This window comes from Carettochelys insculpta, chromosome 5 (genome assembly GCF_033958435.1).
Source record: "Carettochelys insculpta isolate YL-2023 chromosome 5, ASM3395843v1, whole genome shotgun sequence".
Taxonomy (NCBI): domain Eukaryota; kingdom Metazoa; phylum Chordata; order Testudines; family Carettochelyidae; genus Carettochelys; species Carettochelys insculpta.
Window position 1 is genome coordinate 69,802,274 of NC_134141.1, and position 21,449 is coordinate 69,823,722.

General features: G+C 42.6%; 1 protein-coding gene across 1 annotated transcript in view; it reads left to right on the plus strand.

Moving 5' to 3' along the window:
- ST8SIA4 (ST8 alpha-N-acetyl-neuraminide alpha-2,8-sialyltransferase 4) overlaps window positions 1-21,449 on the plus strand; it is a 107,800-nt gene that overhangs the window by 39,938 nt on the left and 46,413 nt on the right. The window contains exon 4 of the mRNA XM_074994193.1: window positions 20,082-20,375. Coding sequence (XP_074850294.1) covers window positions 20,082-20,375 — 294 coding nt within the window. The remainder of the gene's footprint in view (window positions 1-20,081; window positions 20,376-21,449) is intronic.

The window sequence follows — 21,449 nt, forward strand, 5'->3', positions numbered from 1 at the left end:
CATGATCATAACTCCCTGAGAGGCCTAGGCCTTAATGTTGTTGATGTAACAGAACAGGATAACAAAATGATTTACTTGGTGATGAGCTTTTGTGGGACAGACCCACTTCATCAGATCAATTGCATTTCCAGTACAGACTGACATCTATAAGTACAGAGGACTGAAAAAAAAAAGGCGGGGGCAGTAAAAACTAGCGAATCAAGTACATAGGACTGAAGGAGGGATGGGGGATGTTACGTGTCTTGCCTGAGATAATTACGAGTATGATTACATTGCTTAAGTAATTAGGGTGAAGGAGTACCCCTACACATACGCTAGAAACTCTCTGCTTCCCTAATCTGGCGACACCCATGAGATGGAGGAGGAAGCGGCTCTGCGTGCCTTTGCTCTCCCTCCCTTGTAGCTGTGGGGAGCAGCCACAATGTGCTTCCCCTGAGGCTTTTCTCCAGTGCTCACTTATCTGCTGTTCAGTCTCCTCTCCAAGCCAGGTTCCTGGCCCAGGCTGCTCCTAGCTGGGTTCCACCCAGGCTTCTGACTCCACACACCAATCTGCGCTTTTGCCCAGGCTCTCAGCTCCCTGTTTAGAATATGGCAGCAAACTAGACTCTGGGTGTAGCTCTCCCTGCCAAGTGCCCACCCATTCTACCAGACTCTCGTCTCCTAGTTCCTCACAGGGAGAAAATAGACACAAAGCTCCCTGCAGGTTCTACCAGAGTCTGGTCAGCTACCCCATTCCTAGTAGGGAGTGGGGAGCCAAAAAACCTGGTGCAAATTTCCCATTCCAGTCAGAGCCGGGTTACCTCTGCAGGGAGCTGTGTGCAGAGGTGAGAGTCCTGGCTGAGGGGTTGAGAGCCAGGGCTCTCACCTCTGCACACAGCTCCCTGCAGAGGTAACCCAGCTCTGACTGGAATGAGGAATTTACACCAGGTTTTTTGTCTCCCCACTTTTTACTAGGAATGGGGTAGCTGACCAGACTCTGGTAGAACCTGCAGGGAGCTTTGTGTTCATTTTCTCCCTGTGAGAAAGGTGGGCTTCACCTTGCTTCCCCTCTGCAGTTGGTGGGACCTGTCCTGGTGGGAATGCACACAAACAGAAGAAGGGCTGTGTTGACATGAACCGTTAAGTTGATCTAATGTTGGTCACCTTCAGTTTATAGTGTAGACATGCCCTTAATGAAACCTGTGAATTCCTTTTGCCTTTCGTGACGTTTGACAGGTGTAAGTAATTGGAACTCAGTAAACAACTTTTGTTTTTATTCACAAGGAATCAAATTCAGCTGAGTTTTTCTTAACTTGGTAGGAACAAAAGGTAAGAAAATAGTAGAAAATTTCTTTTTATTGCTCAAGTATGCAGCTACAACAATGAATCACACAGGCAGGAGGTCTGAGAGAAGCTGACAATTTTATAAACTCACAAGTCAGATCCGAACTGCACTTTAGGGTATCATGTGACTGACACACAATTTCAATAAAACTCCTTTCCTCTTCATTTACTGCAAATGCTTCAGCCCATTGTCTGTCCTCTTTCTGCAAATTGTTATGTTGTGGAGTAAAAGAGCTTTAATTACAGTATCTGAACAGTGAGTGAGAAGAGTCGTGTCTAGAGTAATATTGCTCACTTCACTCAGTGTTTACCTAGGCATCGGCCCAGCTTTCTCTTCTATTTTCTCCTTTTGGTATCTTAACAAAAATGTTGGTGTAGACATTTCAGTAGCACAAGATTTAGGGTGGAACTTGACTTTTATTTTGTCTTTGGATAAAAATCTCAAGTTATGCTGCATTTTTAATTTTTTTTTAATTTAAATTTATTTAGAGAGTATCATAAATATAGATAGCAATTTGAACACAACTTTTCACCTTTGGCTGACACTTTCTCTGTTGCTGTTTCAGTGCTTCTGTTACTGCTTTTTCATTAGACAACAAATACTTAATGAGCTGATTGACCTTATATTATGTTCCCAATTATTTTTGTCAGATGAAACAGTCTCATAAAATAGGTCACCTTTTCGTCTGCTGTGGTTTGTTTTTCATTTTGTGCCCCTCAGAAGTGACTTACTACCACTTCTGTTTCTGGTCTCTGGGACAGCTGGACTCCCCTTGTGTGAGTTAGACTAGTTCTGAAAATTCTTTCTTTATTTCAGTCAGAATGTTTCCTTTTGGGTTTCTGACCCAGCACAGGATTTCTCCAGGTAGACTTTTTTCCATATCTTGGCATGTCTGCTGTGCCTCAGGCCCCATCAGCACCATAGAGCCAACTTAAACTTTTTTTCATTAGCAGTGAAAATCATCAGTACAGTGAGCACCTAGCATTCATTGATGTCCGCTGATGTTGGCAGCTACTCAGCAGATTTGACGATCAGTGCAGCTGTTTAGGGATCTCAGGGGTTAGAAGCCTAACTTAAGGCACCCAGTCCCATGTGCAGTTTGAAGGAAGATCAGAAGGGTGGCTTCAGCCACCCGCATACAGGCTAGTCAGTGTCACAACAGGATATTAAAGAGACAAGACAGGTGAGATGCATTATTGGCTCAACTTCTGTTCATGAGAGACAGAAGCTTATCTCTTTCCTCAACAGAAGTTGGTCCAATAAAAGATATTATCTCACCCCCCTTTTTTCCCTAATATCCTGGGACTAACGTGGCTATAATACTGCATACAACAGGTAAGATTTAGAGATTTCTTGAGATCAAAATTAAATGCTTTGGCGGACAGCTAGTTCTAGAACATCTGAGATCCACTGTGTGGCTACGTCTACACTAGCCAAAAACTTCGAAATGGCCATGCAAATGGCCATTTTGAAGTTTACTAATGAAGTGCTGAAATACATATTCAGCACCTCATTAGCGTGCGTGCAGCCGCGGCACTTCGAAATTGACGCGGCTCATCCAGACGGGGCTCCTTTTTGAAAGGACCCCGGCTACTTCGAAGTCCTCTTATTCCTATGAGCAGATAGGAATAAGGGGACTTCGAAGTAGCTGGGGTCCTTTTGAAAAGGAGCCCCATTTGGATGAGCCGCACGGTGGTGAGCCGCATCAATTTTGAAGTGCCGTGGCCGCCGGCATGCTAATGAGGCGCTGAATATGTATTTCAGCACTTCATTAGTAAACTTCAAAATGGCCATTTGCATGGCCATTTCAAAGATTTTGGGCTAGTGTAGACACGCCTGTGTGTGGTTTTTTTTGTTTAAATGGTTTTCCTGGAGTAGAGACCTAAAAGAGTAGGTGAAATTTCCATTAATAGTTAAACATTTTCTTAATCACAAGCAAAGATAAATTTAAAGTTCTGTAACTTGTGGAGGAAAATCTTTTTAAAAACACTGTAATTCCATTACTATGTAAAAGTCTCCGAAACAGTAGTATCAAACTGTAATCTGAACTCTAGAACCCATTCTGTAATACGTTTGCTTCCCTATCCCACATCTTTAGCTGAGTTTTGTGACTAAAAACCTATCCTTGACTTTTTGCTAACCCTCCACCTCCTCCCTCACAGCTCCTGTATAAACACTTCCCCTTTCCTCTTTCTCTCCATATCCCAAGTACTACTACTTGCTATTCACAGCCCCAAAGTTCCTTTTTTCTGTATGAGTGGGAACTAGTTGAACTGTACAAACCTCAGAAGATGAAAAATCATTTAGCTTTTCTCCACTGAGCAACACAATGGCTCTGAAATTAGCTACAATAAAGCTTTATAAAAAAGCTAGTATTGTGAGATCTGCTATCTAGGCAAATCCTCTTCTATAGAATAAGTAAAACTGCAAGGAGATGGAGTTATACACAGGGTGGGAGCTGCAGCTTACATGTTTTTGGCTTTGTGTGATAAGTTTCATTCATTTTTGCATGAATTATGAAGCAGCATTTCAATTATATGAATGTATTTCTTTATAACAGTGTCAGAAGAACTCTACTGGAAACAGTAGTACTTCTTCAAAGGGTCATAGGTGACTATGCAGGAAAGTCTGCTGCTACAGAAGTAAATAGTGTCATCGCTTTGTCTAAGTGTTTAATTCCATTTAGACTCAACCCCTCAGTTCACTGTGTTGCCTCAAATGAAAAGCCCCCATCTCAGTCACTGTTACTGCAGGAACAAGGAACTTAGTGGTCGTAAGTGTAAATTCCTGTTTCTTAAAGTAAAAAGAAGGGTACTAGAAATGAGGAAACTTGAGGGCAACTTGCCTTAGAGAAAACATTACATTATTTCTTAATGAAACCTGTCTTGAACTCTGAATTCTTTTCACAAATCTTTCACTGGAGAATAGTTAACAAATGATACCATCAACATGATAGATCATAAGGGCAGATCTGGCCTTTGTATGCTAGTGTTTATAGGAGCTGGAATTATGCAGTCACAGGGGCCTTGGGAAAACTTTCCCTAGCACAGGCACAGCATATGATTACATCTGGAAGTTCCATGCCAGCTATGCACATGCTAAGCTGATAGAAGAGAGATGCTTGGAAGAGGCTGTGTCAATAGCAAGCCGATGACTATCACAGATTCTGGCCTGTGCAAACTCTGGAGTAGCCGAGCAGGAGCTGCTGGGAAGCTGCCTTAAACTTGAGCACTTTGCTCTAGCTTATGGCAGGAACCCAAAAATTCTAGAATCCTGAGGGCTCCAAACTATGTCCTTCTCAAATTGCTGCCATTGTTAGAACTCTTGTGTTCTTTTATGAAGAAATAACACCATTAAGGTGGGGGGGAACCCCCTCAAACCTGAGGGAAGACCAACAGGTCTGGAGTGCACAGTTTGGATAAGGACATCCCTTACAAGGGATGAGGATCAATTAAAGAAGAGTCTTAGTATCCTCATGAAACCTGAAATCTCGATGATGGTAAAGTCCAGCTAGGAACTAAAGAGAAACAGTCAAATGAAAGAGTCTCATTAGGTTACATCACATTATGGCAGACTGCTAAAAAGTGACACACTTTATAAGTGCTTCTACTATATACAAATGTTGGAAGTCAACTAGCTTGTGATGATTTTAATGTAACTGGCATAATAGAAACTTGGTGAAGTGATAAGTAGTGGGACATGGTGATGATATTATATATAGGAATGACTGAGTAGGTTGTGGTGGGGGTGGGGGTGAACTTGCTCTGTATGTGAAAGAAAGCAGAGTCAAATATAGTAAAAATTGTAAGTCAAACTCTGCTATGGAATCTCTAGAGAATAATTCTATGCTTGAATAATATGAACATTATCAGTAGGACTATGCTACCACCCGCATAACCAGTATGGTGATAGTGAAATGCTCAGAGAGAATAGAGACTATAAGGTGGAGAGGGAGATTACTAGTAAAACTTTTATATCCCATTCCATCAGTATGTAGATGAGGATAGAGCTAGCAGTCATTTATGGTGGCTAGAAACTTCTTGGACTAGCTAGCCCTGGACCCCCCCCCCCCCCCCCCCCCCCCCCCCCCCCCCCCCAAGAAGAGGCTCTCATTGGATCTGCTCCAAGAGGTGAGCATAGATGAACCATGTGGTAAAGGCAGGAATAATATAAATACATGTAACATCCTGGGGTGGGAGAAATATCAAACAAGCCCACAACCCCCTTTCAGTTTAACTTCAGAAAGGGGAAACCACACAAAAATGAGGAAGCTAGTCAAAAGGAAATAAAAAGGTACAGTTTCAAAAGTGAAATGCTGGTAAGCTGTGTGGAAGTTTTAAAAACACCACACTAGAGGCTTTAACTGTATATTCCATATAATAAAAAAAGGATCAACGCATGTCATTGCGGCTCATCAACTGTGACAAGATCAGGACAAAGGGTTGCTACAGAGTAGAAAAAAGGCAGTCCCAAAAAAGGTAAAAGGCCTCCTAATCATAGGTGGAGGACTGCAGGACAATTGGAAATAACTGTCAGGGAACTGGAGCAGGCAGATTGGAGCCAGCTGACTCCAGGCCAGCTGTAAACCTTTAGAAGCCTCCCCAGAGAGGAGATGCAGATGGGGCTGGGGGAAGGTAAGAGAGGAAGGGACATAGAGTTTAGAGACATCAGGGGAGGGAGGGAGGCAGGCCTAGAAGGAGTGGCCAGGCTCCCTGCCCCAGAAGCCTACTGTTAAGCCCAAGCCTGGCCCAAATTTTGGCCAAGGAAAGAAGGGTCCTTGCCACATAACAAAATAAAAGAAGAACATAAAGCTGTGATGCCCAAACTTTTCTTCTTGTACCTCCATCCCTTCAAGTAATGGAATCTGTGTGCATTCCCTTCAGTGACCACAGAACTGGCTCAGCGAAGTATGAGCTGAAAGATGAGCTGAGCTAGGGTTGGCACAGGGCGTGGAGTATCACGGGGATGACAGGTGAAGCCGTGAACGGAAGTGGGGCTGGAGTGGGGCAGAGTGGTGCAGCTGCAGGGGGCACAGTAGGGCTGGGTGACATTCCCCCCAAATCCTGAATGTCCCTCTGCACCATTACTGCATCCAAACGTTCCTCTGTGCAGTTTGAGCCACACTGGGGTAGTGGCAAAAAGGCATCCTTTAAAAACTAGATGTTAAATCCTACTAAGGAAAACAGAAAGGAGAATTAACTCTCTGGCAAGCCACCTACAAAAGTACCCTTAAGCAGGCCAAGAAAGAAATTGAACTTCAACTAACCAAAAATAAGACAATAGCAATTTTTTAAAGAATTACATCAAAACCCGGGAGCCTGCTAAACCATCAGTGGGGCCACTGGAGGACTGAAGTGCTGACAGAACACTGAAGGATGACAGAGCTACTGTGGAGAAGTTAAATCAATACTTTACATCAGTCTTCACTGCAGGGAGTGCAAGGGATGTTTCCACACCTGTGCCAGTATTTTTAGGTAACAAATCTGAGGAACTGTTCCAGATTGAGTCGTCAGTGGAGGAGGCTTTGGAACAAATTGGTAAATTAAGCAGTAATACATTGCCAGGAGCAGATGGTATTCACCCAGGAGTTCTGTAGGAACTCGGATATGAAATTGCAGAACTATCAAGTTATTTAAATCACTATTTAACTCATTTAAGTCATCTTATGTACCAGGTGTCTGGATGATAGCTACTAGGGACCCATTAAAAATAAATAAATAAGTTCAGTGGCCATCCTGTCAATTAGTGGCCAGAAAACCTAACTTCAGTAGCAGTCAAATTGTTTGACTGAAACAAGGAACAGAATAGTCAAACACGGAGCTGAACATGATTTATGAGGGTAGCATTACCGTGGCTTTCGTCAAGAGAAATCCAACCTCATCACTCCATTAAAATTCTTTGAGGGGATCAACAAATAGGTGGAGAAGGGAGATCCGTTGGAAACGGTTTGCTTGGACTTTCAGAAAGCCTGTGACAAAGTTCCACGTGAAAAGCTCTGAAATATAGTAAGCTGTCATGGCGAAGGCTGTTAGTCTGTCAGGGTATTTTTAGTAAAACTCACAGACAGGTCATGGGCCACAAACAAAAAATCATAGACATTTGCAACTTATCCTAGACTTTTACTAAAATAATATCCTGGAGGTGAGGAAGGGCAAAGAGAACACTCCAGGAGCATTAGGGCTGACTGCCAGTCAGTTGTTCCTGTGGCCTAAGGGGTGACCACCAGTCAATTTTTCTGATGGGAAGCCCCAGGAGACATGACAGGTTTCCCCTAAATTCACAGATTCCATGCTCTCTGTGACAGAATCATAGCCTTACTAGTGGGATAAGAGGGAAGTTCCCTGGCATGGTTCAGTGATGGGTTAAAAGACAGGAAATAAAGGATAGGAAAAAATAGTCAGTTTTTTTGAATGGAGAGATGTATCCCCCGGTGATCAGAACAGCTGCCAGTGTTCATCTGCATTTTAATAAATGATCTGGAAAAAGAGCTAAAGAATGAAATGGCAAAAATTGCAGACAAGACAAAACTTCTCAAGATCATGACATCCAAAGCAGATTGTGAAGAGTTACAAATAGATCTCACAAAACTGGGTGACAGCAGCAAAATGGCAGGTGAAATTCAGGGTTGACAGGTGCAAAATATTTCACATTGGAAAACATAATCCCAACTATGCATGCCAAATGATGGGCTCCAAATTAGGTATTATAACTCAAGGAGGGGACCTTTGAGTCATTATGGATAGTTCTCTGAAAACATCCACTGAACACGCAGTGACAAGTAAAAAGTTAGCAAAATTAGGAACCATTAGGAAAAGGATAGATTAAAAAAATTATTCCACTGTATCAATCAATTGTTTGCTGATGTCTTTGGTGCTGCATATCTTTAATGCTTCTGGTCATCCCATCTCAAGAAAGGTAGAATTTGAAAAGGTACAGCAAAGGACATCAAAAGGGATTAAGGTTGTGAAACAGCTTCCATGTAAAGTGACATTAAAATGACTGAGTCTTTTCAGCTTGGAAGAAAAAGAGACAACTAAGGTGTAGAGATCACTGAATTCTGTAAAATCATGAATGACATGGAGAAGCTGAATAAGAACATGGTGTTAATCCCTTCACATACCCAAACAAAAGGCAGCAAGTTTAAAACAAATACCAGAATATACACCTGACCCTTCAGGTTCAATTCCAGATTCAGATAAGGCTGTGAAGGCTTTGGATTCTTTAGGCCCATCTGTAGGTTGTCAGTGAGATGAATTAATATAATTCTTCAAGTGCTTGTTCATGTGCATACCAATCAGGTGTGTGTGCAATAGCTGGAAACTTTTCCACCTAGCAGCTAGCTGAAGAATTGGCGTAGCAGCTCCCTGAAGTTGCACCCTGATGGCACCTAGTATAGAGCCCAGCCAACCTGCCCCTCCTCTATTCCTTCTTCTCACCCATGTTGGTAGCTGAAATTTCCTTGTGGTGGTGTTCGACAAACCACAGCAGCAGTCCCAGCAATAGGTTAATATTAATATTTTGGCTTTCAGAATACACCTGAAGTTAATACCATATGGTGGGATATTATCCTTTGATCCACAAGGAATGGTTTGTTGAAAGAGGAAACACTGCACAGCAGTGCTCTGTATGGGATCTGATTGATGCTGGCAACAGACGTCAGACAGTCTTTCAACCAACTCATTGATTGACAGGTGCGCAAATTTGGCAATGGGTTAATATACTGAAAATGTGTACAGCCAGATCCTGAGGTCCTTGCTCGGATTTTACTTGTTTGAGAAATGACTGCAGGATTTGGCCCATAAATACTTGAATATGGATATGTGTGTATTGGTCACCAAGCCTATTCCACTGCATCACTGTGAAATAATAAAATCTATATGTGGCTGTTGCTTCTGTGAATGTGATTGCAATAGGTTTCTTATGAGGTTCTTCAGTTCTCTGATCTCACTGTACAACAGGGTTAGTCTGGCCATAAGCCAGCATAATGAGTCCATCGTGGATCATTTCTCTATAAAGTAGATCCTCCAATGGTGTAGGAATCCCTATTCTCTCTCTCGACCTCAGTGTAAGGAGTCAGGGATCATGGCTAAAGGAGGAATATGTACAATGCTAGTTTTGGCTGCATGATTTAACTCTTCTGGTCTCTGGAGCTTAAGGTCACTAACGGGGACTGTTCTTGGACAGTGCAGGCAGTTCAGGTTTAAGGACTCTGCAGGCATGCACATAGCCTGTGCTCCGTGCATCACAGGATGTGGTTCGTTTGTATTTCAGTGCTTTGGCTTCTTTCATGGTGGCGTGTTCATGCTCATGTTCAATTTGTTCGTTCTTATCACCCCACATCTATATACAGAGTATCTTTTCTTACAAAGGAAACGAACAATTTATGCTTGAGAATCTTTTTTTTTTTCTCCCCATGTGAACCAACTCATAGGTTATCTATTATATCTTAATTTCCATTATTCTGTTTTTTTTACTGGCTACTGAATTTATTTGTCCATTATGTTAGTCTAGCCACAGTTTTACAAGCAAATCTGATCACTGGGCTGTCTACTTCTTCCTTTAAGTTGGTGCGTCTCAACCTTTCAAAAAGGAGTCTGCTTTTGGCCCCAAGCATTTGGCCGAGTTTCAGGTTGGGTTGCACTTGGGCTTTAGCATAAATCTTAGCTTCATGAGGCCCCTGCTTGTCATGCTGTAATGGCAGTCTCACATGTACAACCCTCCTATTCCATCCATAGCCCCCTTCCTCTAGAAGGCTGACAGGCCTAGATTGAGAAACACTGATATAGTATATGGAGGAGTGTAAACAAGTACTTGTATGAAATTTTAGTCTGTACTAACTGTATGGGTGGTTTTATATGTAGCCTAGATGTTTACTTACCCTAAGCATCTTCCCGCTGCTTACTTTTTCTCAGTAGATTCTTTAATCCTTATTATTTGCTCTAGCTTTTAATATGATGATAAAGGTAGGTTTGTTGGCCCATAAGTTCCTGGATAATCTTTTTATGGGATGATGAGCATTGCTGCATTAGGATTTTGGACATTATTTTAGTTCATCTGACAGGAACAGTTGCAAGCTCTGAAATCCAGATGTATTGCTTTGTATTCAGTGGAGTGGATACTAGTAAATGCTTGTATTATGACCCTCCCCTCCACTTTATTTTTTTTCTTCAGATGGAGGCCACAACAGTTAAACTTTCTGCACCTTCAGACCCAGGAGAATCTTTCTAAGGACTGGGAGATGCAAGGAATTAATATAGTTGAATTGTCTTGTCAGAACAAGGGGGTGGTAAGGGCCGGGAGAAGGAGCTGAAGCTGCTGCCAAACTGGTTTTTTTCCCCTCTGTTTTGTTTTTTTCATATGGAAATATTTATTCCTTCAATCTCAAAGACTAGAACCATTTCCCAACATGAAACTTAATGAATTCAAAAACAAAGGCACAAAATAAAACAACTCTTTGTAACATTCTAGTTTCCAGGGCAATTCCTCTTTCCATCACAGTCCATTTAAAAATAGGCTGCAATAAGGAATTTGTAAAGAGGAAGCTGTAGCCCTGTAGCTTTCCACAAAACATATTGTTACTAAATTTTTTCCTGTGCTCCTAGGTAGAGCCACTCCCCTTGCTTCCTGAAGTCCATCTGCAGTGTAAAACTATAACCAATACTTTTGTCTTGTTTTCATTTTGCAAACTTTAATATGTGATTTAAGAGATTTCTTGTATTCAGATCTCCCCTTCTTGGCATGGATGAATTAGTTTTGCTTCCTTGCAGATTGGCTGATGTGGTGGTGATACTCTTTTTGTTAAGGTAAGCTTGTGCTTCTGAAGCTTAAAGGGAGTTCCTGGAAAGAACTGTATTTGAGAGCAGAGGTTTAAACAGTATACCAAAAGGAGATACTTGGTATGGATTTTAATCAGGTCCTTGTAGATGTCTGGGACTACCTGGCAGATGAAGTGAACAGTGCAGGCAAATTCCATAGGAGAACCCTTAGCACTTCTGGCCAAACTGGAATTGGCCCGCATGCCTAATACACCACCACCAGCTTGTCACCCTCCTCAGCTTGTGCTCTGTGTCCCAGGCCTTGTTCCAACAGAACCAAAGCTGCAGGTGACACTTGAGCTTTTCCCTTTGTCTTCTGTATAATATTCCTGTATTGCTCTGGCAACAGGTGGTCCCCAAATGTGCCTCCCAAATGTGTCTGGATTTCTATGTCCTGCAAAATCAGCTACCATCATTTAATACACAGCAAATATATGACTCGAGCTCGTCCTAAGTTTGTTAGGGTGTGAACACGCCATTGTCTATGTGAACTCCTGGCTCTCTTGGTGCCTTCCTTTCCAACCACAGCGTGTGATGAGATATGTTTTACTGAACCCCCAACAGTGTTGCTGCCTTTAATCGGAACGGCCCCTCTTAATTAAACCAGGACATGTCCTGAAACATAGTATATGCCTGCCTGTTTATGCCCATATACTTAAATAAGGCAGGGCTTCTGTGTCTGAGTAAGTCTGTACTGTAACACCTGCCTAGATGAGATTAGCAGTCTCTCAATTTTCCCATGTTCTAGGCACTCCTGGGTGCTTGGGCAGCTCCCAGTTTTGCTTGCTTTCTCAATGTTCACCGTCTGCCAGCACCGCCCTGTGCAACAGGAACAGTATGGCCCCATATTCTTCTCTCAGAATTTTACCTTTGATTGTACTGAGTAGATGAACTCCCACGGGTCACCAGCCCCAGCCTAACCATACTAAGGGCTGCATGCAGGGCTATCCACAGACATTTCTTCCAGAACCCCCCTGTATCCCAGGAAGTTATATTTCCAGAATGTGTCCTGGAGCTTCATTCCCAACATGGGCTTCTGTACTCATGCAGGGGGTCTGCCACATGTGTCCATGTCAAGCTGCCCATACTTTAACCCAGGCCAGGCCCACCCTGTCACCCCATCCAGACTCCTCACAGCTAGATGCTTAAAGTTGCTGCACTAACTGCAGGTTAGCCTGTCCACAGCAACTGTGTAATACCAATAAGTGGGGACATAAGCCCTGGTTTCTGGGACTCCTGCTCCTTGCTCCGAAGTATTTGCTACCTAGGCCCAGTCCTCCTCCCTACCCCAAGTGAACTCCAAGAGGAACAGGTGGAGACCAGACCCCTGATCTCACTGAGACCCATTGCCACAGTGCAAGGCAGGATGATCCCCTACGCCAGTCACCCCCCCACATCTGCTGCAGATCACACTCACCCCTGGAATTGACATTACCTCCATCCCTTGTGCTCAAGGGAGAACATCACCTTGATTCTTCGTGCACTTTGGAAGCCTGAGGTGCTGGGAAACAAGCTCAGAAACAACCTCACTGACACCTACCACAAAGCACTGCTGACTGATCCTTAACTCACACACCCTGCACACCTGTATGCTTCCCTTGAGCAAACCCCTCCCTCAGTCCTTGAGGCTCCTTGGATTATCCAGCACAGCATCTTGGGCTTTAGCTGTCTCCTGCCCCTGCTGCAGTGATCCTAACTTTGCATCTTCTTCCAGGCCTTGAGCCTCGTTCGAGCTGCCCTGCATTGCATCTGCTCATCCCCTTTCCAGCGAGCATAGAGTCTCCCTCCACCCCCAGTAACTCCACAACATGAAACTGTTCCAGCCTGGTGCCCATACTTCTGCTCTCAGCCTGGCTGCTACATGAGACAATTAAATTCTCTCACCTCCCTGTGCGTCTTCCTCCTCCCCTCCCCATGCCCGGAGGTCATTTTATATTCTTCCCTTCCCAACTTGCCCTCCCTGATTGCAGCTTGCCCCCAGACTCTGCCTGTCCCTTCCTAGATCCTCTGAAGAGCAGCTTTGCTCACAAACTCACCTTCTCCTCCCCTATGTACTGCTTGTACTCTGTCTCTGCCTGTCCTTCCCTGTACCTGGGGCAGGGGAGTTAGCCGCTTTCTCTCCACTCTCCCCCTCCTAGGCATGCCTGGATCCATGCTGCCTCAGGAGGGTGGATTTTCTACTCCCTGCAGCTGCTGTGTGGCACAGAGGGGCTTCCCATGCCCAGAGGTTGCACCTTATAGCCTTCAGACTTCACATTCTTTGGAGCTGGGGATGAGTCAGCAGCAATGCAAAGCTGACCAGCATTCACCTTCTGCTGCAGTCTCTGACCTCTTTCTCCTCCCCTCCCCTCCTCAGCAACAGACCACTGCTGTCTTCCCTGTGCAAGCACAGCCCTTCATCCCACTTTGCGTGTGGTGCAGTTGTTGCAAGTAAACGATATTGGGATAGGTGGGAGGAGGTAGCCCACTGTATATTCCTTTTCCTTGCTCAGTCCGGCTAAGTGGTACCAGGCACTTCTGCAACCGCTTTTTATTAACAGGAGAAATTAAAGTTTAATCCGAAGCTTGTCATTTAATGTTCTGTGCTGGAAAATTCTGCAATAAACCTGCTGGCTTTTTACTGGCTAATCACCTTCTGCCCTGGCTGACCTGGAGGGAAAGAATCTAGCAAATAGACTGCATTGTGTTATACAGTTCAGCATTGGCTTGCAGGATGCATCATAGAAGCATCTGTCAAAAATAGTCTAGGTAAATTTAGCCCTACCTCAAATGACCTGTGGAAGTCCTGTCCAGCACTGCATTCCTGTGGTTCTGTAATCCTGCTAGTGCAGAAAAGGAAAAGAATTCCCGAGGTAAGGCAACCAGAGGTCCTGATTTTTATAAGAGCAATGAAGGTATCTGATGAAGTGAGTCTGTGCTCATGCAAGCTCATGCTCAAAACTTTTCTGTTAGTCTATAAGGTGCCACAGGACCCTTCGTTGCTGTTACAGATCCAGACTAACATGGCTACCCCTCCGATTTTTATAAGGATACTCTTGGCTTTCTTTTGCATAGCTGCCTGTTGATTTTCACACTTGCTGTCTGGTCACTCTGCCCTGAGAGTAGAGGGTGAACAGGCTTAGGACAACAACAGAGGCCATGTGGGAGCAAGAGCAATAGGCCAAAGTCAGCAGCTGAAGGCTTTGAGGTAAAGGCTTGTAGCAGACAGACTGAGAGCTGGGCAAGGAAGCAGTATCTTGCCTGTTGCTGTCGGGAGCCACAGAAGCATCAGAAACAATATACAGGATGATAAAGAGTGTTTGGTGTGGGACTACAATACATATGGTTGGGAGGCTTACACTGTGGAGAAGCCCCAACAAGAACTGATTACTATGTAAAATAATTGTGCCTAGATTATTCCTTTTTCTACTTTACTAGGACTGCCAGAAATAACCTTCAGTTATTTCCTCAGCATACATGGTAAAATGGACTTGCTGAGTGCTAAAACCTATTGATCCCAGTGCTTGGAGCACTCTCAGTGCTGGTCTCTGAGCTCATGCTACACAGAGTGCGCTCCCAGATCAATAAAGGAGTCTGGTGAACTATAGCAATACCCTGCAATGGGGTTGGATGCAGTGCACTATGGTTACATAGACAGTAAGTGGAGTAAGAAGCATATCTTTTTAGTGAATTGAACTAACAACATGATAAAAGCAAATTAGTTGGGCAAAAAGCTGTGGTAGTTTGAAGTATGATTAAAATTTCATATTATTAAAATATGGCATTTTCTAATTTAGATACCATTTCTTGTTTTTCCTGTGCCCTTGAGCTGAGATCCCCATTCAGGAAAGCGAAAAAGTCTGTTCCCATGCATTTGTATTCTGGAGTGTATGAAACCTATGCTTTTCTTCAAGCGTGTGCTTAAGTCCATTGGCTTCAGTAAGACTTGAGCCCATGCTCAATTTTAAACACATGCTTATTGCTTTCTTGAATCAGCATACTGTGCTGAAACAGGTTTGTGTAATACATAGTAGAAAATAATTAATGTCAACTAAGAGAACAGTCTGGTACATAGAGAACAGTCTATTTTTGTTCTGGTACATGGATTAGCTGTGTGGGGCAGGGTCGGGGGGGAGAGGGGACTCCTAAAAGGATTTGCAAGTAGATACAGGAAGTTACCTACATATATTTAGAACTGTATGCATGTGCACAATATGGTTTTATAAGGATTATGAATGTACCTCTTAGAACATGAAGTCCTTAATGGAAAGTACAACAACTGAAATCTTTAGAATATGAGTGTTGCAAAAAGAATTAAAAATGACATGATTGTGGATTCTTTAGAGTAGAAAAGTGGAAATGTGCAACATAGTTTATGGTCTAGTAAAAGACATAATGAAATGCAGAATGTGTGAAGTCTAATGTCAGATAAAAATGCATTTAGATATGGGTAGTTGTCATTCAGAAAATGACTGCTAAATTTCATGAAAAATACCCGTTGTGCGAAGTCTGAATAATTTGATAATAAGTCTCTAAAATGCCAATAATTTTTTTCCCAAAAAAAAGAAAACATAATGTATGCAAGTACTGAATAGCTCTATGGAAATCATTCATGTCCAGTTTTACAGAAGGGTATCTCTTTTTAAGTATGCTATTCTGAAATCTTCAGTGAAGGCAGATACCGAGATCTCGCTGTGCATGCCTCCCAAGTACACTCATCCCTTGGTATACGAGCACAGTCGGTTCCCAACTTTCTGTTCATAGGCAGAAGTTCGTAAGAGGGACACTAAATTCCTCTTAAATTACATGTTAAAGTCTCTGATTAGTTCCTGTGGCTCCTAACTTGGGGAAGGAGTGGCAGCAGGTGGCTCTGCTTTTGAGGTGAGCGAACCTTGGGTTAGGGAGGGTTAAAGGCTGGGGATCGTTTGTGGCTGTGAGTGGGAGGGAGGGTGGTGGATTGCGGGGGTTTGGGGCTGGCGGGGTGGTCAGGCTGCGGGGCCACGGGGTTCAGGCCGCGGGGTTTACAGGCAGTGGGTGGAGCCACGGGGGTATAGGTGGCCGTGCGTGGGTCTGGCTGCAGGGGTTACAGACGGCCACAGAGGGGTCTGGCCGCAGGGGTACAGGCGGCCATGGGGGGGGGAGGGGGGTCTGGCCACAGGGCCAGCAGGGGTGTGGGGCTGCTGGGATGCAGGCAGCCATGGTGTCAGGCTGCGGGGCTGCCAGGGGTATAGGCGGCATGGCGGGGTTCAGGCTGTGGGGCCAGTAAGGGGGTCTGGCTGTTGTGCTTTAGGGTTGCCTGGGGGTGTGTGTGTGTCAAGCAGTCAGGGGGTCTGGTCATGGGGCCAGCAGGGCTGTTAGGCTACTGTGGTGTGGGGCTGGTGGGGGGGAGGCTGCGGGGCCACGGGGAGTACAGGCAGCAGTGGGGTGTCAGGCTGCGGTGCCAGCAGGGGGTCAGGCTGCAGCAGATTGGGGCTGTGGGGCTGACGGGGGGAGGGGGGTCAGACTAGGGGGGTTGGAGCCACAGGGAGGGGGGTAAGGCTCGTATGAGTGGGGGAAGTTCACTCGTAGAGTGAAATAAGGTAGGTAAATGTGTCCCTCGTTTAAGTGAGTGCTCATAAATGAAGTACTCATTTAACGAGGGATGAGTGTGTAGTACCCAGAGGCACTGAGACCTCATACTAGGGTGAGTGAAGTTGATGCTCTACAGCCTCAGTTGAGAGCCAGCTGGCCTTTAGCTCGTGGTAGAGCACAGGGCTTTAGCCCCTCCGATCACAGGTTCAGTCCCTGGTGCCAGTGACCCAGGTCTGTCAGCATTACAAGTGTATTTTAAAAAAAATAGATACTGAAAGGCACCTTAATGATGGATTTCCAAGAATCCTTTGGAAGTACAAGTTGACTGGTAGTGGCAGCTTGGTATCAAAAATATAGTTGATCCCTGTTGGGAATGTAGTCTTGGATGATAGTCTCGAAGGTGTAGAGTGTTAGTCAGCAGTTTCACAAAAAAAAAAAAAGGGCAATTCTGTAGCACCTTAAAGACTAACAACTTTATTTATTATGTAATGAGAGAACTTTCTCCTTACGTAAAAAATAAAGTTGTTAGTCTTTAAGGTGCTACAGGATTGCTTGTTCTTTTATTTGTCAAGTCTTGGATAGTTCACTTAGAATAATAGAAACCATTGTTCTGTATGCTGCTTTGTGAAGAATGTGTTACTTTTAATTTACAGATTTTTACAAGATTTTGCATTGCTTCTAGACTATTCTGTAAGCTGTTAAGCTACTGAGGAAACATTAAGTACTGCTTATCTGCTTTCCTGTAAGCCACATTTAGGGGGAAAAAAAAAACACCCTGTTGAACAGGAAGTGAACAAAGTCTGTTAACACTATTGTAAAGCAACCAGTTTCTTCGAGGGTAGTATTGCTCATTATCTTAACACAATTCTGTATTACAGTTAACAGCTAGTGTTATATTGCTAGTCTACCACAATAATAATAGTGTAGGAACTTTGGTAGCAACACCGAGGTACTTCCATACAACCAGAGTTTCATGGGGCATTGCCATACTTTTACTGTCACAACAGTTCTTCAAATGGAGTACCTAAATGATTCTCTTAAATTCATAATTATGCCCCTAAAATAACTGACTAGGTTTTGAGAGGACCAAGCACCAGCACTAAAGATTTGCAGCAACTCTAACCCTGAAACCAGTCATTTAGATTGCTTTATGCATATAGTGAAGCATGGACACCTCCATTACTCAAGAGTAGATTTCAGCTTGCTTATTACCTTTTGTAACCCAGGTTTGAAAACTCTTGAGATGCTGCCTTTTATAAAAGGTATACTAATAGATACATTATGCCAAAAAAGCCACCATTATAAACATAACCTTTTGTAATAGGCATATTTCTCGTGAATTGGTGATTACTCATGAAATTTTAGCCCTTATAATTATTTTCAGGTTTTTGAGGAAAGTCCATTTCAGCATCATTTTCTAACTGAAAAATACCTTTGGAATTGAAGAGACGTGATACTATTCAAGCAGTGCAATAGTTGCCAGATCAGAAGAGGTAGACATATTGGCCAAATCTGTGTCAGTGCAATTTTAGATACAATTTTTCACACCATATCCTTCACATCTGTGTGATTCTAGCAGTTTATACATATAACTAATAGAACTTGCAATGCCAATCTCATGTCTTATGAAATCTCTATTACAATAACTATATTTATAGTAGTGCCAACGGTCACATTCAGAATTAGAAATTGTTCTGGCACCTGTATGAACACTAGTGACTTCCTTTGCATTGCACCACAGACATGAAGTAGGCGCAGTATGCTTGTCCACCTCAACTCCTACTTTACACTTAATTATCTTTGTTTAAACTTATACTGTTTGGCTGTGTCTACGCTACAGAGTTTTGTCAACAGGAAGGGTCTTCTGTCTATATAACTCACACACAAAGCTTTCTGTCAACAGAGTCTCAACAGAACTCTGTATTTGTCTCAATGAAGTTATCCCTCAAACGTTTGAGGAATAACACTCCTGTCAACAGAGTTCTGTCGATAGAAATGCAATGTAGACTCTTCTGTCGACAGAGAGGGCTTCCGGTTCACTGAGAAGCCCTGTTTGCAGAGCTTCTGATCAGCTCTTCTGTTGACAGAGCATCTTTCGATCTGCTTTTGTGTGTAGATTCACTGTGTTGACAGAGGTTTTGTTGACACAGCTCTGTCAACAGACATTACAGTCGACAGATCCTTCTAGTGTAGACATAGCCGTTGAGAATAACTGAGAGGAAGGCAGCTCTTGCGATTGCAGCCTTGGACTGGCATGGCTGTATTGTGAGGATAAATTCATCATTGTTCTCCAGGGGCCCATTTTATGATGCTGATGAACACTGTAGAATAGTCACTACATTCATTTTTCTGACAATTTTTGTAAACATTACATCTCATTTTTATCACAAAAACAATTGTTCAGTGGAATAGTGGGACATTTTTCTTGCAAAGTACCAACTGCAGAAACAAGTAAGAAAAAAACCTGCTATGTTGATACTTGTTTGTCCAGTGCCTGAAATATAGTCTCTCATACTTCTGGAGATACAATGTATATATTAAAAGTTTTTAAATGCCATTACAGATGTTATAATGTATAGATATGTTACCAATGATTAGATTAATGACCAGTATATTACAGTAAAACTTTGAGACTGATCTCTTTTATGCTTAAATTGTGATTATTAAAAATTACAGGTTGATGGAGAAGGCTGGAACACATTTGAGACTGGAGAAGGCAAGGGACCACTGCTAACTGCAGCTGGTCAAAAAGTGGGATGTAATTTTCACAGTCAATCTGTTGGTCAAAACTTGAAACTTTAAAGGAAAACTTTCATCTAAATTTTCGTTGTCAGAATTTATCAATCAGCTGTACTGACAACTAAACCCATTCAGGCCAGTTTGAATTTTACTGACAGTTATTTGTGATTTGTACACTACAGCATTTCACACCAGCCACACAATGGATAACAAAAATAAATGAATCTTATTTGCTTGGCATGATTCCCTTTGAGAGACTGAGCTTTCCCCAAGGAATTTTATCAAGATAAATTATACAGATGCACACTAGGGAAAATAACAATGGCTATAAGAGCTGTCACTGTTAGGTATTTGTCTACATATTAACACATTCTGTTTTTAATATTAACTGTGTGAATTTCAAATGTACTATACAATATCTCGTTCACTCAGGTGGTTACACCAACCATTTTTTTTTAGAACATGGTGACAACGTCCAGGCTGTATAGAGCACTAAGTAATATCATGCAGATTACCATTAGTGAGTTTTTGTTGCTCACCTCACTTGAAAGAGTCTCACATGTTCATTTTTCAGCTTTTCCTTCATGCATACCTTTATCTAAGTTAATGGTTCATATTTATTTTCATTTGTCCATTAATTTCTTCCTCTTCAGGTGTAATCTAGCCCCTGTGGTGGAGTTTGCTGCAGATGTGGGAACTAAATCTGATTTTATTACCATGAATCCATCAGTTGTACAAAGAGCATTTGGAGGCTTTCGGAATGAGAGTGACAGAGAAAAATTTGTGCATAGACTATCCATGCTGAATGACAGTGTCCTTTGGATCCCTGCTTTCATGGTCAAAGGCGGAGAGAAGCATGTGGAGTGGGTTAATACATTAATCCTTAAGAATAAATTGAAAGTGCGAACTGCCTATCCATCACTGAGACTTATTCATGCTGTCAGAGGGTAAGTGTCTGTAAAAAGACTGGTCTGTCCTTGGCACAATGGAACTTGTATCTAAAATTTCCAGGAGACAGAACAAAGCTCTAGTAAATTGATGAACAGGTTTATTGTATTTCTATTATTTTCATAATGGGTTGCTTTTCTTGATAAGTCTAAATTTATTTGGTAGTGTTGTCCACTCATTGAGTCTGTTCAAAAGTAAACATTTGGGATGTTTTAGCTTAGTCAACTTTTCTTACCCACGATCGTGAAAACTTTTAAGGGACACCTTCTTGTAAGGAGGAATTGCTGAAAAATAAGGTGAATTTAAATGCCCAGATTAGAAGATTTTGGTACACACAGGGGAGATATATATGTAAAAATTTAAGAGCTTCATGACCTCTGTTGGGCAGGGTTGTGGAAAGCAAAAAGGTTTGATATTTCATGAGAAACAGATTCTAGTTGCAGAAATGGTGTACCACAAAAGCCAGTTTGGCGTATCTGAAAAATGCTCATTTTGTAATGTCCTTAATTGAAAGGCATTTGTGCTATCCAAAACCGCCAAGTGGCCAGAATAACTGAATGCTTAAAAACAGTTGTTAAAAGCTGAGGATGTGTGTGTATATTGTACGTATGATACACACACACAGTGCAGCTAGGAGACAATTTTTTTTCCCGATCAAATAAAAATGAGTGTGCTTCTTCAAGACAGACTTTGTAACAATCATTTATGTCTGTCATTTTAAAATTAGATTGGCAAGAGATGCACATGGAACATATCTTAAAACCACAAACTGAAGTTGGTAAAATATTTCAACTTATTTATCAAGTGCAATATATTACTGTGAACATACTCAACCCATGCTCCATTCACTTCACTAATAACTTGTGGGTTTCAGATCCTGCTTAAGGTGTTTGTTTTGATGATAGAACCCTAAACAGCTTAGAACCCTCCTGTCCACCAGACTACCACAGCTGAAATCACATGAGATGTTTGAGCTAAGTCTCACTTGTAGACCTGAGAAGGAACTGCTGTGATATAGTGCCTTCCATGAAAATGGCTTAAGAGTCGTATGGTTTTACAGTTTGCTCACCTCC